The sequence below is a fragment of the Argopecten irradians genome, chromosome 2, assembly GCF_041381155.1.
Source record: "Argopecten irradians isolate NY chromosome 2, Ai_NY, whole genome shotgun sequence".
Taxonomy (NCBI): Eukaryota; Metazoa; Mollusca; class Bivalvia; order Pectinida; family Pectinidae; genus Argopecten; species Argopecten irradians.
The window spans coordinates 9,303,687-9,319,325 of NC_091135.1; the positions used below are offsets into that span (position 1 = coordinate 9,303,687).

General features: G+C 35.2%; 1 protein-coding gene across 4 annotated transcripts in view; it reads left to right on the plus strand.

Annotated features, from left to right (window-relative positions):
- LOC138314373 (integrin alpha-8-like) overlaps positions 1 to 15,639 on the plus strand; it is an 83,352-nt gene that overhangs the window by 10,877 nt on the left and 56,836 nt on the right. For all 4 annotated transcript variants that reach the window (XM_069254677.1, XM_069254674.1, XM_069254676.1 and 1 more), the window contains exon 3: positions 552 to 658. In XM_069254677.1, the coding sequence (XP_069110778.1) occupies positions 552 to 658 (107 nt within the window). The remainder of the gene's footprint in view (positions 1 to 551; positions 659 to 15,639) is intronic.

The window sequence follows — 15,639 nt, forward strand, 5'->3', positions numbered from 1 at the left end:
GAAAAAGGGGAGGAACACTTATAGGGTCAAATACAGGAAATAAGTATTACTAGAGTTTGTCGAGTTGCATCAAGATCCCTTCCCATCCTACCTGATACAGCCTTGCTTTGATGCAGGGGCTTTTTGTCTGACAAAAACCATTTTTTTTTTTTTTAATTTTTTTTTTTAAAGTCTTTTCCTGTACCAAATATGTTTGCATGTGGTATATCCAGCAACATAATTTTCTAACAGAGATTATATGTATCAGAAACTCAGATCAACTTAACATCCTTTTATTTTCCTTACCAATCTCTTCACTTTCAGATATACCATATTTGACCAAAAAGTGCCCAGAGTGTTTAAAAAATTGAAAAAAATGAAAAGATGCTTAATAAGACAAAGTTATTGCAAACCTATACAGTTTTGGTTTTTATTTGTGCCTGGACAATTGAAATTGAGGCCTCGAAAGGGGGAAGGGGCACTTATATTATAGGGACATGGGTGCTTTTTAGGTCGAATACGGTATGTGGTATAATTTGACTTTGTAATTCACAACTGTTTTCTGCCCACAGGTAACTCAAACCAGTTTAATGGCTCATTATATTTAGCTATAGAAGATAAATCACACCAGTGGTTTGGTGCTACTGTAGCAAGTTCTGGAAACGATGGACATATCTTGGTGAGTACCGTATCAATTTGTCTGATTAATATCATAAATTGTCTCCCTTGTACCTGGTAATTACAAGATGTTACATATAAAAATAAAGATCCACTGGACTGAACTTAATTCAGCTTGAAGTTTGATCAGTTGAGCAAAAAGGCTAGTGGTTAAAAGAACCTGAAAGTTCCTGATGGAGACAATTATTCATATAAAATAATTAGTCATATGACTGTATCAGGGGAGATAACTCTTATAATCTAAACTGGTGGGTCTACTTTCCATGGCTGTCAAGAGGAGATGTTTTTACTGATCGATGTCTGATACTCGGGTTTCAATCTGTCTCAGAGTTCATTGTAGTTCTCTTATTTATCTTATAATTCTTGAACTTTAACATTTCTTTGTTAATGGCTCTTGATCAGATTTGTCAAAATCTGTAATGTATCTCAAAATGACCCATATATATATATTTCCAGCCAAAATGATTCATGCATCACAGTATAAAAAGACAGGAGCTGGTTGTGGTTTTGAATAAGTTCAAGAGGAATAAAAAAACAACTTCATAAAACATGTTATTTTTAGCAAGTTAGTCCCCTTTGACATGCGTGTATTATGGTATTTGGAAAGATTTTTGTAACCGAAGCTACCAAATTTCGATGAATTTCTACAGGGTGATGATCTTGTTGGCAGGGTATATGTAATGATGTGCAGTTTATTAGGTTTGCTCCTGTTTCTCAGTTAGTTGTTGAGCTATAAATGGATCAGTGTCAGAGTTTGGTATGCTGCTGATCTTTTAATGCTCTGAGAACTCCATCTTGCTTGGGGTTGTATCATATAAGTAAATTTATTTATAGACTTGCTTCCTGGTGTTTCAGACATTCGATTGTAACATGGATATGGCAAAAGCTAACAAAACCAATATAAGATCGTGTTCAACAGACACATAATGACATGTATATTAAAGAAAATACATTACATATCTGTTTCTCATTTTTTTTAAACTTTTATTTTACGGAGTTCTATCCGAAGCAGTTAAATGGAAATAGAACCATAAAAACAGTTTCCATCAGTTATAATGGCGATGGGCTCCATTTCTAAAACAATAAAACGTGTTTTCTGTGTGAAGATGAGAGTGGATTCCACCATTTCTGACAGTTGCTACATGGACTTATCAGAACTTTAGAAAGCACTTAAAACAAATGCTTGGCTGATAATTAATGCTTCCGACAACAGGCGATGCTTGTTCAGCAAGACATACCCATTTCATACCCCACTTCCAATGTTTCTTTTTTTAATCAAACTTGACATGAAGAGAAGGTCTTTAGACTCAAAAATGTTTCTGAGGCCAAGAGGCTTGTAGACTCTCTAATTGTATCTTTATATTACAGATTTTCTCCACTTTAAACCCTTTTAGTTGAGTTTATCTTTATTTCTTGCCCTATTTTGGCAAATCCTTGGACGATAGCGCAATCGACAATGCGTCACTGGCATTGAATTTAGCTTTTTCTAATGGATACTACATACAGGAGCTAACAAAACCTAAACAGTTTTCATTTCCATTCATATTCAATTAGGTAATTTATGATAGGTTATATTCCATTTTTTCATGTTATAGAGTTATCTCCCTTGTGGTAGGTATCAATTGTGATGTCATTACTTTGTGAGCACAAATTAAGTAGTTTTCTTTGAAAAACATAATGTTGTCCTAAAAAATAAGTAACAATCAGTACTTACCTGCAAGGACAGATAACTCTGTAATATGCAAATGCTGAGCAACTGTTCTGAATAACAGGGATATTATACACATTCTTGAAAACCAAATGAGCCAAAGAAGTGATCATCAGAACGACAGAAATCGATGGTATATATAAAACAATATAAAAGTTACAGTGACCTGCTACTTTTCCCCTTTTTTCTCTTCCAATATTTTTAATCCTTCTAGTATCAATAAGCATATATTGCTGTCCCTGCTTAAGTTAGTTGGATCACTGTATAGAAGAACTAAGTAAATACATGTCTTTGTTCAGCACCCAACCAGGAATTGAACCTGGGTCTCTGTGTCTGATAACCCAATGATAACCTGACTGAATCAAGAGAAGCTAATTAAGCATGCAGTTTTGTCGACTGTTGTTACCTGCAATACAAAGCCAAACATACAAAATCCTTCATACAGGAAAATTTCTCAAAACATGTATTTTAGAATTAATTATTTACATTAGTGGAATTGTATATCCCAGCTTAAATTTACATTAGTGGAATTATCACAGCATAAAAGTAAATCTGAATTTTCATTTTGTTTTTCAAATATCAATACACACGTGATGCGGCCCTATTATTTCTCTGATATGTCAATTTCATTTCATAGCAAATTGATGATATAACATATGTTTCTTATAGAAAACTTTATTGATCTGCTATGGTCGAGATACAGCTAACCTATGTACAAGTTTTCTAACTCATAAAGTCAATTCTAGGAGTCAAGCTTTAATACATTGCATGCATGCTTGTGCCTCGAGAAAACTGTTTGTTATTTATACGACCAATAGAATCCTTCTAGCTACACAAGTAATTTAACATTTTCCTTAAATCTATTTATTGATTCTTTTTTATCAGAAAAAATATAAAAAATAAATTATTGCAGCATCCTGCTTTCAATTTTTTCCCTTTCCATTAAAAAGTCTTTAGAATTTAAAATTAATTTTGAATACCTTGGAAGAAAATTACAGATCCCATATGACAATTTTCTCTGCAAACTTGGAAACATAACATGATGTATCATGTTGTCGTACACCTAGCAGCAGACAGATTGGAACAAGAATTCGGATCCTCGAGGGGATTTGAGACAACGTTATGAAATTCACGATCTGGTTTGTTGTAAAGTTGATGTATTCAAGACAAAATCGAAATCTTTGAGATAAATGGAAGGGTGTAGACATGAGAAACTCAATTTTCACAACAGTATTAGGTATTGGTTGTCATTCGGTCGGCTGAATTTACCGTGCCTCAGAGCTAAGGTATCCCTTGGTAACATTTCCTTCTCAGTACATGTACGTTGTTATGATGACATTTTAAGAGATGGAAAAACCGAAAGTTTTGGCAAGAAATGGAAATAGACTTCATGTCAATAAAGCATTAACATTTTACAATCTCAAGTTTTTACGAGAGAATGAGGGTTTTCAGATGGTGGTCTTTATATGTCCTTGAAACTTGTGTTGGAAGTTTTCACTTGGGTGTCATCACGAAATGTTCATGTGGGCTTAGCAAATATTTTGAAACCATCTTGAATAATTCTCTGTAACCTTTTGACAATTCAACTGATATCACAAAGAAACATCTAGGCCTGACAACGCTTTTTTCATCATTATAGGAGTTACATATAACGACAGGAATACATTTTTTTGAGACATGTAATTAAAGTGAGCTTCCTTCTTACCAACTTATACTGTCGGCAGATGTATACTTAAAGCCAGATATAGGCTAAAATTGACAATTACACTTTTATATTGAATAGAAGGAAATATGTATGTGATATGTATACTTCCATGTACATATATTCATACTCAATGTTTTACCATAAGCATAGTCCTTATTGCTTTAAGTTACAAAGGATTGGCAATATTCATTATACATTTACGATTGCCACTATGGCTGAATGTGCTACAAGCCCTCCGCCACGTGCACTGGGTTGCAAGTTTTTGAATCTCATGTGCCTGGGAGTTGCCAGGAACTGACCGCTGATTGGTGTTTTTTCTCTGGATATTCCGACTTTCCTACACCTCCTAAATCTGTACTTCCTTATATTAAATGATCATTAATAGGACATTTTAAACTAAACATTTACAATTGTATAATGTTTGTTTAATAGACTGTGTGATATTTCCAGTTCCATCCCTATTATATAGTCAGCAGAGAACTGATATTTTGAGGTCCACATACATAACTCAGAACTTGGAGAGATCTAGTAGATAGTTGACCTTCCTGATATTTAGAACTGTTTTCATCTGTACCTCCTGGTGCTCATTATACATAGAACAAATAAGTGAAGTCTTTTGCATCTGTATATGGAAATCATACATTTCCTAGAACAAAGAAATGATATATAGTTTGGCTTTTTTCCCTAGTAGTATTTCTGAGTAATATATATACATTATGTAATACTAGGCAGAACAATGGACCAGCACTTCAGCTGACTATGTGAGCTCAGCTTCATTAAGGACCATTATATCCTGTTCACAGTGTGCACATATATATAATAATACTTTTTGGCCCATTTAAAGTCTTCTTTTTATTATGTTGAATTTGTTTTACCATATCAGACCCTAAAAGCAGCCAAAATGTTTGAATGCATTTCTTAAGTTCTGAATCTCATGACTACATTTTTTTCTGGGAGGTCGGAAGGTTCTCGGGGAGTGGCATAAGATGTTTCTGGTCTGATTGGCTGATTAGATTATCTGATGAAAGAGAGATATCTATTAATTAGTCTGATGAGTTGAAACGATAACGGGGTGATAAGGGGAGATCACTCCCATACTTATCAGTAGAGGTTGTGGAGTATCTCCACTGTAATGACTAATGGCCGTCCAGTGTCAGAAACCTCAAGTGGGATAGGAAGATTTTTTTTCATTTTTTTTTCTCGTATATTAATATACACTGATGATGTAAACCTATATCTATGGTGCATTGATAACTTCTGTGTATAAGAATTATCACTGCAGCCTACACAGTATACCATGTTCAACATGCATATAACTAATTTACATTAGTATAAATATATGCTGGCATACGCATCTGATCATGAGGTTGAGAAAAATCAGTTGAACTAAAAACTTGGTTTTTTTTTATAACTATTATATCTCAAACATATTGGTGTATAAACTTGCTGGCCACTGAAGTTAAGAAAAACAGGTGATATTTCTTTGGAACTTTTATTTCTTTAAAAACATAATTTCATGCCCTCCATCTTCAAAAATGGGGTATTATGGTAGTACAGATAGAGTTACCCTAATGGTCATCATGTCCATCCCATCCAGGTGTGTCCAGTGTCTTTCCATATTGTCGGTCATATAGAGGCGGATCTGGAGCACTTATGTTTTGCAGATTTTTCTTGTCTTTTAGTTCAATATATTTTATTTATATTAACTCAATCACCCCCGAAGACACATTTGAACTCCTCTGATTCAAAGACTAGAATAGTTCATTATTAATGTTCAGGGGTTGAATGAGTTCAGCAAGCTTAACACTAAATATCCATAACTTTCCCACTGAGATTAACATTGAAGATACCTCCAAAATTAGGGGCCAGAATTTCATAGCCATCCGAGAAATATGACTTTTCTTGAGCAAAAAATCTGCATTATACTCACAACAAGAGCAATAAAATGTTCAAGAACTGTAGAAAAAAAATACACATATATAAAATATCTACTGTCTTTGTCTTCAGTGACGTCTTCATTCCTTTTGAAAAATAGCCATATAGACTACACAGTATTTCCTTGGAGATTCTTTGAAAGCTGTTAACATTTACAAATTGGTATTGACATTTTTGTTCACCTTTCCAATGGCTATTTTCATGCCTCCATTAACCACAGTTTAATCCTGATTGTGTAATGCCCTAGCAGTTCTGAATGTCGATAGAAAGACATTTTAGGCTATAGTAACTGGGTGTAATGTCTTTCTCCTGTGTCAAAAATTGCTTCACGATGGGGATGACATTTTCTAAAACGCTCATGTCATGTCGCCCATGTCGTTACTTCTTGTCATGTTCTTGAACTCTTCAGTTGGCTTAATTGCTTTATTTTTGCAAATTAAATTAAATTGACCTCAGAGCAGTGATTTGCATGGATAGACTAGTAATGTGGGAATGATTGTAATTTCAGCAGTAATTAATTATATCATTCAGTGAACTAGTGGTATGTACATTTGGCAATAGGGAACACTTTCTTATTTAGACCTCTCACAATTACAGATTTAGAGAATATAATGTACCCTTGACAATCCAGCCCCCTTCATTCCCAGCCTTAATCATCCTGATTATGAATTTTCTGTATTGCTTTACACTACAGTAATCCGGTCCTTGACATTTTCGTACTGGACTGTGAGTTTTTCGAGTTTTCCACAATCGGCATCTGGACTTTCGGAGTCCGTTACTACTCTTTACTCCTATAAACAATTTATATATCATATACACTTATAATTGTGTCACATATATTTATGGATACAGATGAAGTCAACTATGAATGATTGGTAAAAATTAAAGCAATTTTATCAAGAAAAATAATTATACAAACCAGTAACTTTAGCAAATGATTTCACCCCTGAGCACTGATTCACAAACTTAAATGCGATCAATGTTTAATGTCTTAATTTTATAATCTTCGGCTGGTTAACATGTTCTCCATTATTGAATAGCTGTTGGTTAACATGTTCTCCATTATTGAATAGCTGTTGGTTAACATGTTCTCCATTATTGAATAGCTGTTGTTTCTTGTTCATTGTAACCATTTCCTTCTTCTTTACTGCAATTTGTGTTAAAATCGGGGGGAAAAAAGAAAAAAACAAACAGGAAGTGTGGAGATAAATTCCAGACGATTCCTGATGAATTACCTCCCTTTTATAAGACCACAGTGAGGCATGGGTACCATTCTTGATGGTGTCAGAATCCAGGACTGTAGTTCTTCAGGCAGAAATCTCTGATGGAGTCAAGCAGCTGATGAACAGTGTCAGGAATCTGTGCCAAATCATCAGAGTTAAGGAATTGTTTGTGAGTGGGATGGGAGCTATTTATGGCTGAGTAGGTAACACAGGTTTACTGGCTTCTGATGAGTGTACCAAAGAGATGAGGTACAAGGGAAAAAGAGCCGCCATTCATGTTAAGAATTGAAGCATGTATTTTTGACTATGGGATAGGTCTGTAGCATTAGTCAGCTGATGATGTAATAGATGATTAATTTGTTTGTTAGGTTTATTGACCTCAACATGGAGTTTGAGACCTTAATAAAATAATAATGATAATTAATTATATAATTAGGGTCATTTTAGATAGGGAGTTCCTTGTAGTAGCAGGTGGCTAACTCACAAAACAACAGAACAAGTTAGATCCTCTGTACAATATATAGCAGAGTATTCAGGAAACATAATTATGACTTACTCTCTATGTACAGACCAGTCTGTTTCTCAACAAGATACCATATAATTAGGCTTATTTTAGAAATTGCAGTACATGTAGCTGGTGGCTATCTTCCTAAATGATAGCACAATATATATATCTATGTACAGACCAGTCTGTTTCTCAACAGGCTGATAAATAAACACAAACTGTCACAGGAAGAAGAGTTGATCAACAGGAGCAATTAACCTCATATTTTTTTTATCTTGGCAAGTTTTAAGCCCAAAAATATAACTAAAGTAGTTGACTAAGCCAAAAAGAAATATTAAATACATGGTGTATTTAAACTCTGGATACTTTCACTTAAGATTTTTATTTCGGGTTAAATTAGTTGAGCTTAAAAAGATGAAAAGATAAAGAAAACATTTATCAAACATAATGTATACAAAGAAGCTTCAAAGGAAAGCTAAACAAGAGTGTATCCATCAGTTAATTTATTTCATCTGTCCATAATTAAGTCTGCAGGTCTGACCCCACAGTGGCTCTAACCTGGCCCTGTATGGGGGCTGTTTGGGGTCCTGCTCCCTCTGGCACCACATGCAGGGCATTAAATTATGAAGTGCCCTTTCTGGATAGCCTTGGTGGTAGAACATGCACCATCTGTGTTTCTCATCAAATCTGCTATATTAACTGTTGTGGGGTTAGAAGGGTGTAACATGGTCAATAAATCCAAAATTCTTACAAAACTCACAAGTGCTTTTACGAATGTGGGACTGTGAAACATTAATAGAGCTTATAAAATGTTTTTGTCTTTTCTCCATACCTTGAACGGTCTTAATAGTACTGTATATGGTAAAAATATTCTTGAAAATTAACATTTAAGTCAGAATTATCAAAATGTCAATAAGATTTTGATTTAGGGTAAAGGTGACTGGGGTTAAGGAGATGCACTTATTACAAATGGATCTAAGGGAAAGGAGTCAAGGGAGCATATCACAACTGTCCATATATTAATTTTCTAACACTGGAGGATAAAATTGAGGCATACATTTTCAGATGGAAAGCTTTATTATGTTTTCTTAATTAGCATTTTCTCTTTACATTTTCTGCAGAATATGTTCTAAACGAATGGTAACACTGAAACATGTGATTGTGCCAAAATAAATATATTCACTAATATATAATCGTGTTTGTCTTGATTGTATAGTTTTAGGAGACTTCGGAGAATCAAGTTGGAGTTGTTTGTAATGAATATGCCTGATTTGTAATTAGTATTATTGTAATAGGAGAATGGTTGAGAGGGTCAAAACGAAGCATACACACAAGCACTGCATACATGGGAGGCCGTCCTTACATGACCATAGCTGTTAATAGGACGTTAATTAATCAAACAAACAAACAAAAATCAAAACGAAGCTAGTTTGGAGAAAATGTTTCCAGCATTCCCAGCCCAACAGAATCAAATGATCATTGTGTAACCATGTACTCTTAGATCACATAGATATATTCATATTCCACTTGGCTCCAAATTACGATCAAGGCTGGGAACAAAAATGTGTTTAAAAAATCCTGTGGAATGGTAACGATACACATTAACAAGCAAGCCAGTGTATGTCGTAAGTGGGGAGTTACCATACACTGTCTAATAAGCATCATTAATAAAGAAGAATTTATAACTATACTACGCTGCACTGCATCTATGTTGGGCAGCATCTATGTTGGGTAAGTGTGTAGTCGAATTTGCATGATCGTAAAAGGCGACTAAATTTAGGATCTTATCTTTTCTCTTCTGCCTAACTGACTTTATCTTTCCTAATGGCCCCTTGGCACCGCCTCACTTTTGGCCTTGAGTTGAGCGTTCACCCCTGTGAGGAAGGCTCTTCGTTCTGTCCTCTGGCTGAGACACACCAAAGTCTATAATGGTAATAGTTTCTGCTCCTGCTTATAGCGCTCAGCAAATAGGGAGTGGGTCAACTGGTTCGCCCGTTGTCAGTTGACCGGGTGGGATGTGTTGCTTGGTGTCTTGGTGGCATGTTTCAGTGATATAGCGCTATAAAAAGGCCAACAGTTCCACTATACAAGAGACACAACACGGACATACCGCAGTCTCCAAAAACACGCACCTCGCACTTCACACACGCTATACACACTGTATACATGGGAGGCCGTTTTTACATGACCCTGGCTGTTAATAGGACGTTAAAATAATCAAACCAAAAAACATACAACAGACTGGGTCGATTACCGTTGAGCAAGTAGAACTGATCTGGTTGGTGTTCGGAGATCCTTAGTAGATGTTAAAGAACTTCAAGCAAAATCAGCCAACCATTCATTATTATGAGGATGAGGACACTCGTTAGGTTAAATATGGTACGTGCGTCCACTAATGGATTCTGTTTTTGTGTTATATACATGTACAGCCCACATTTACAAACGGCAAACAACATCACAGTCCATTCATCTGCATTACTGCAGTTTTAATGGTGTTTACAACATTTATACATATGTATTTGTAAAGGATGTTTTGAGACATTTAATTTACAGTAGTTTTTCAGCAAACATTATGTTAGGTAATTGGGTAATTTTCGTTGTACATATTAACGAATGACTTTCTGCCAACATCATAGCGGATAATTACGTAATTTTCCCTGTATGTCGTGAATGTGTATCCATCATGGCTTATACATGTTTATTTCGTACTACTGTGAACATACGTTATCAAATAAAAACATCAGGCACGTTTCCTTATTAATGTTTGTTTCTGGTGCAGGGATGTTGTAGCTCAAGGCTGACTCTACTAGAGGTATACTTAATTAGACAAAAATGTTATTGTGACAGAATGCATCTGTAAAAATCTCAACATCAGTCACAGAGCTACAAGACAAATAGAGAAGTATCATTTTGATGCATTATGATCTTTTTGAAGTGAACAAAAAGAAAATAAGAATTTTAAATATTCCGTATTCCCCATGATTAGCGCCCAAGGTGCTTGAAAAAATTGTAGCAAGGGGGGGGGGGGGCTTATTAGTGAACCAAGATCAAGATCTAAGTTGTGGACGAAAAACTAAGCGATATTTTAACTCTTTCTGTACTCATTACACATTAATGTGTTAACGTGAACATACATATGTCTTGTACCACATTATTATGAGAATGAGGACACCCGTTAGGTTAAATATGGTACGTGCGTCCACTAATGGATTCTGTTTTTGTGTTATACATGTACAGCCCACATTTACAAAAGGCAACAACATCACAGTCCATTCATCTGCATTACTGCAGTTTTAATGGTGTTTACAACATTTATACATATGTATTTGTAAAGGATGTTTTGAGACATTTAATTTACTGTAGTTTTTCAGCAAACATTATGTTAGGTAATTGGGTAATTTTCGTTGTACATATTAACGAATGACTTTCTGCCAACATCATCGCAGATAATTACGTAATTTTCCCTGTATGTCGTGAATGTGTATCCATCATGACTTTTACATACGTTATCAAATAAAACTACTGTGAACATACGTTATCAAATAAAAACATCAGGCACGTTTCTACCAAGATGTTCCTTATTAATGTTTGTTTCTGGTGCAGGGATGTTGTAGCTCAAGGCTGACTCTACTAGAGGTATACTTAATTAGACAAAAATGCTATTGTTACATAATGCATCTGTAAAAATCTCAACATCAGACACAGAGCTACAAGACAAATAGAGAAGTATCATTTTGATGCATTATGATCTTTTTGAAGTGAACAAAAAGAAAATTAGAATTTTAAATATTCCGTATTCCCCATAATTAGCGCCCAAGGTGCTTGAAAAAATTGTAGCAAGGGGGGGGGGGGGCTTATTAGTGAACCAAGATCAAGATCTAAGTTGTGGATGAAAAACTAAGCAATATTTTAACTCTTTCTGTACTCATTACACATTAATTTGTTAAGTGAACATACATATGTCTTGTACCACATTATTATGTCAGTTTTGATGTTAGAGGCATTACTTGTGTAATAACATTGTTAAAGATGCTCCAGGGTATGGGGTGATTATACAATTTCAACTCCTTCTCCAGAATATGGGAGGGGTGCTTACAGGGGGAGGGGCGCTAATAACAGTGAATATGGTATGATGACGTTGTATTAGATTAAATCACACTATCTGCTTTTATATTCCAATCTTGCCATGCAATGTATATTACTTTGATAGTCCACATAAGCACGTAGTTTCTCTTTAAATAAAAACTGGATGGGAATAGAAAATTTTTTGTTAAAGTTAAATGTCTGGCCCCGTTTACAGTCCATGGCTAGCTTTGTCCACAGATCTGCCGTGGCAGTTTCCTCTCCTGTTACAGTAATTTGAATTTGGCATCAAACAAATACGCTAAGTCAGAGGATGTAAGGTTCTCTGTGTATTTGGAGTCAAAGACATACTGTTGAAAGCTGAGAAATGTAGCAGAACTGGACTGACTGAAAGTCTGAAGCCTGCGGTGCTGACAGCTTGCACATGCATAGTTATTTGTCTGAGAGCTGAATTCCCAGTCTGGTCATTGAATTAAGTGTTCTAATTGAAGTAAATGCATGTTAATCAACCTGATAAGTTAATCAAGGGAAGTCTAATCCTCTAAGCCGCAAAGTCAACTGGACCATAACAAGTTTTCGAGATAGCCGTGACATGTGAATATCCAAGATAACGAATCCTTTTCCTATATACCACGGAACTGTGTATTCCAGGTATGGAAGTTTCTGCATAAAAAAAGTATGAATGGATTGCATTTTGGAAACAAAATTATTTTTGAAAAACGCTTTTATATTCTTTTTCTCCTACCTAATGACTAGCAGAGAAAATCCATCATTACTGAAATGTTCCTGGGAACTTAGTTTATCTTGATGTGGTGCATTTGTAGAAATGTACATGATAGATATAATGTTAATCTACACCATTATCTAGGAAATAGCATCGCTCTTTGGATGATTAATGGGAAGCAATGGCTTCAGTTGTAAACACTGCTGGGGTCATAGGTCAGTCTAGTTCAGAGGTTAAACTAGGTGCCATATGATAATGATTAGTTGATGATGGAGTGACCAGTACATGCACCATCTGACCACTTGGATTGACCACTAAAGTGTTTTATCACTAAGGGGTCCTAACACTTGATCGGGATCAAGATTAGAAAATATGCAGTAGTAAAAACCAACTCCACCTCTGGGATAAAATATGATTTTCCTTTTTTGAATTGGGCTCAATGCAGCTATGCTGACATGAACTTGACCCCTGATGAACTTGGCTGGTAAAGTCATTGCACCATATCTGACCGCTTGACCACTAATGACCTATAGTGACTAACAGAGGTTAGAAATGTACTCTTAGCCAGCTCATATAGCCAATAATGCTACTGAGGAAGGGAGAATTAAGAATGGTTGATTTTAGTGCTGGTCAGTGAGTTTGGGAGTAATTGCTGTGAAACGGGACACCAAGGGTCAGCCGGTTCATTGGAAATATTGGCCATAGATAACATAGAACCATATAATGTTATTAGCTTCAGAACTCTAAACATCTGTGAATATAATGTACTGGCCATGTTATGGCTTGATATTATGACCTTGCAACTCCCAAATATGCAAGCAGACATCCTCCCAGTAGACTTATAATCATATTTACTGATCATGAAATATCTTTTATAACTTTTTTTTCGGTTATTTGTTTGAAATTCCAAAAACCCTGATTTAGTTTGTTGAGGAAAAAAAAATCATCATTGAATTTGGACAGACATTGGACCGGTCTTGTCTGGTACAGCTCTGACCTTTGACATCTGACCTTTGAAGGTCACTGGATGTCTGATCAAGATTATGAGTTGGTGGGACACCCACCATTAACCCTCGGCCTCCCTCTAATATCTATATATATATCTATATGTACCTAAAGACTATGGTGGATCCACAGGCCAATAAAATGTCGAAAATTTATCTTGTATTGATTTGTAGGTGTAATGTTATAGCACACATCAAGTATAACTAGCCGGCCTACACATAAAAAACTGATTTTACAAGGTAGATACTTGATTTTTTTCCCTGTAAGCATGTTATTATATAATACTTCTATATCAGCGTGACTGGCGTAACTGCATTCCTGTCAATTTTTGTGGGGTTACTATTTTTTAAGACTTTGGGTAAAGTCTAATAGCTTATAGATTTTAGGTCAGACAGACTTTTTTTTGTTCTACTTTTGCCTATGAAATTAATGAAAAGAAAAATAAAAAAAACATGCAAAAAATCCTTAATCCTAGCTATCCTTTATCAAGTCTATTTATATCCCCCATAACGAAGTTAAGGGGGGGAATATTCTGGAATCGGATTGTCCGTCTGGCCGGCTATCCGTCCGTCTGTCTGTCTGTCTGTAGACACAATTTTGTCTTCATAATTAACTACTAACCTCCATCCACTTCCTTTTCCTGGCTGGATCTTTGATTGTGGATACTTCACCTAAACAACTTGACAGATTTTGATCAAATTTGGTACATAGAACCCTGACATAAAGGGGTGTACAGTAAATATTAAAGGGTACTACAATGTCCCCTATTAATGGAGTTATAACTAAATTTGTGCAGCGGGGGTATTAGTCATCCACTTTCACAACAGAACTAGTTATGATTTTGCTATATATACTGATATGATTATGAAAAATGACTGACATCGCTCAGAAGCATTCCTAAATGATAAGGCAGTTATGTACTCTCCTACTCCTTAATTTGTGGGATATTTAATCAACCTGCGACTTCTACAATATGTAATAAATTCATCTGAAATTGATACAAGTTATAGTTATAACGTTGACCTGAAAGGTCATGCTGTCCTGTGGGTCAGATTGTTCCGACGATGGACTTTGTCATTGCAATTGGACACCACAGAAGAGTTCCACTATAATGATTATCAATATCAGTAAATCTAAATGAGAGATCAAACATTGGACTCTAATCTTCCATGATGTATATACAATAGCCCATTTTCGGTTATTGATTGCTTTCCATTATAAGTGCTATTTACTAAATTAGCAGACTTCATTAGGGAATATTTATATCAGTAATTACATTGATGCTTACTCCGATTCTGTTTCTGTTTACATAGTGGTAGTATATAGTTGTTAATGTAACTCTATTTTAGAGACACACGATCATCAAATATCAGCCAGGGATGTATAGGCATACTACCATTGTGTTGTAATGGTATTGATCTCACACACAGTTTGGGAGTATTAGCAGCATTCCAAACAAGTTGTAAGCCTATGTGTGTTACTTTAAGACTTGATCTGTCAGATACCCTTAATGCACTGGGGATTTTATTTCAATAATTCTATTTTGGTTACATTTGAAACAGTTCAAGTCATTTACTATTGAATGCAAATCATCATATTGTTGACCTTTATGATTTCTTGACCAAGGAATTTTGTTATAAAAGTCGGGCCATAATGTCTCAAGATCAAAAGGATGTCCAATATATTGTGGAATATAATGTTATGATATATATGTTATTATTCCATTAGATATTAAATATTTAACTATAATTCAGAGTTGAGGAATTGCAAAACTATTGACCATTAGTTTTATAAATATTTTGGATAGCTGAGAATTTCTATAAAAACATTTTGGGTCATGTGAAGTCCTATAATGTTGATTCTTAAACATTGTAAGTCAGGTTAACGGTACTTCCTTGGCCAGTTTGACTGTTTTGTGGTTTTGTCCTTGCATCATCATTTGACCAATACATTGATAAGTGACCTTCAAACAAACTCAAGAAGCCACTGGTCTCTGAGACTTTAGTATTTAGTACAACCATGTGTAAAATACTGCCCTCACCAGTTTGATGCCTACCCTTCTATCCTTGTATCTCTCTGACCAGTATTTAGTAC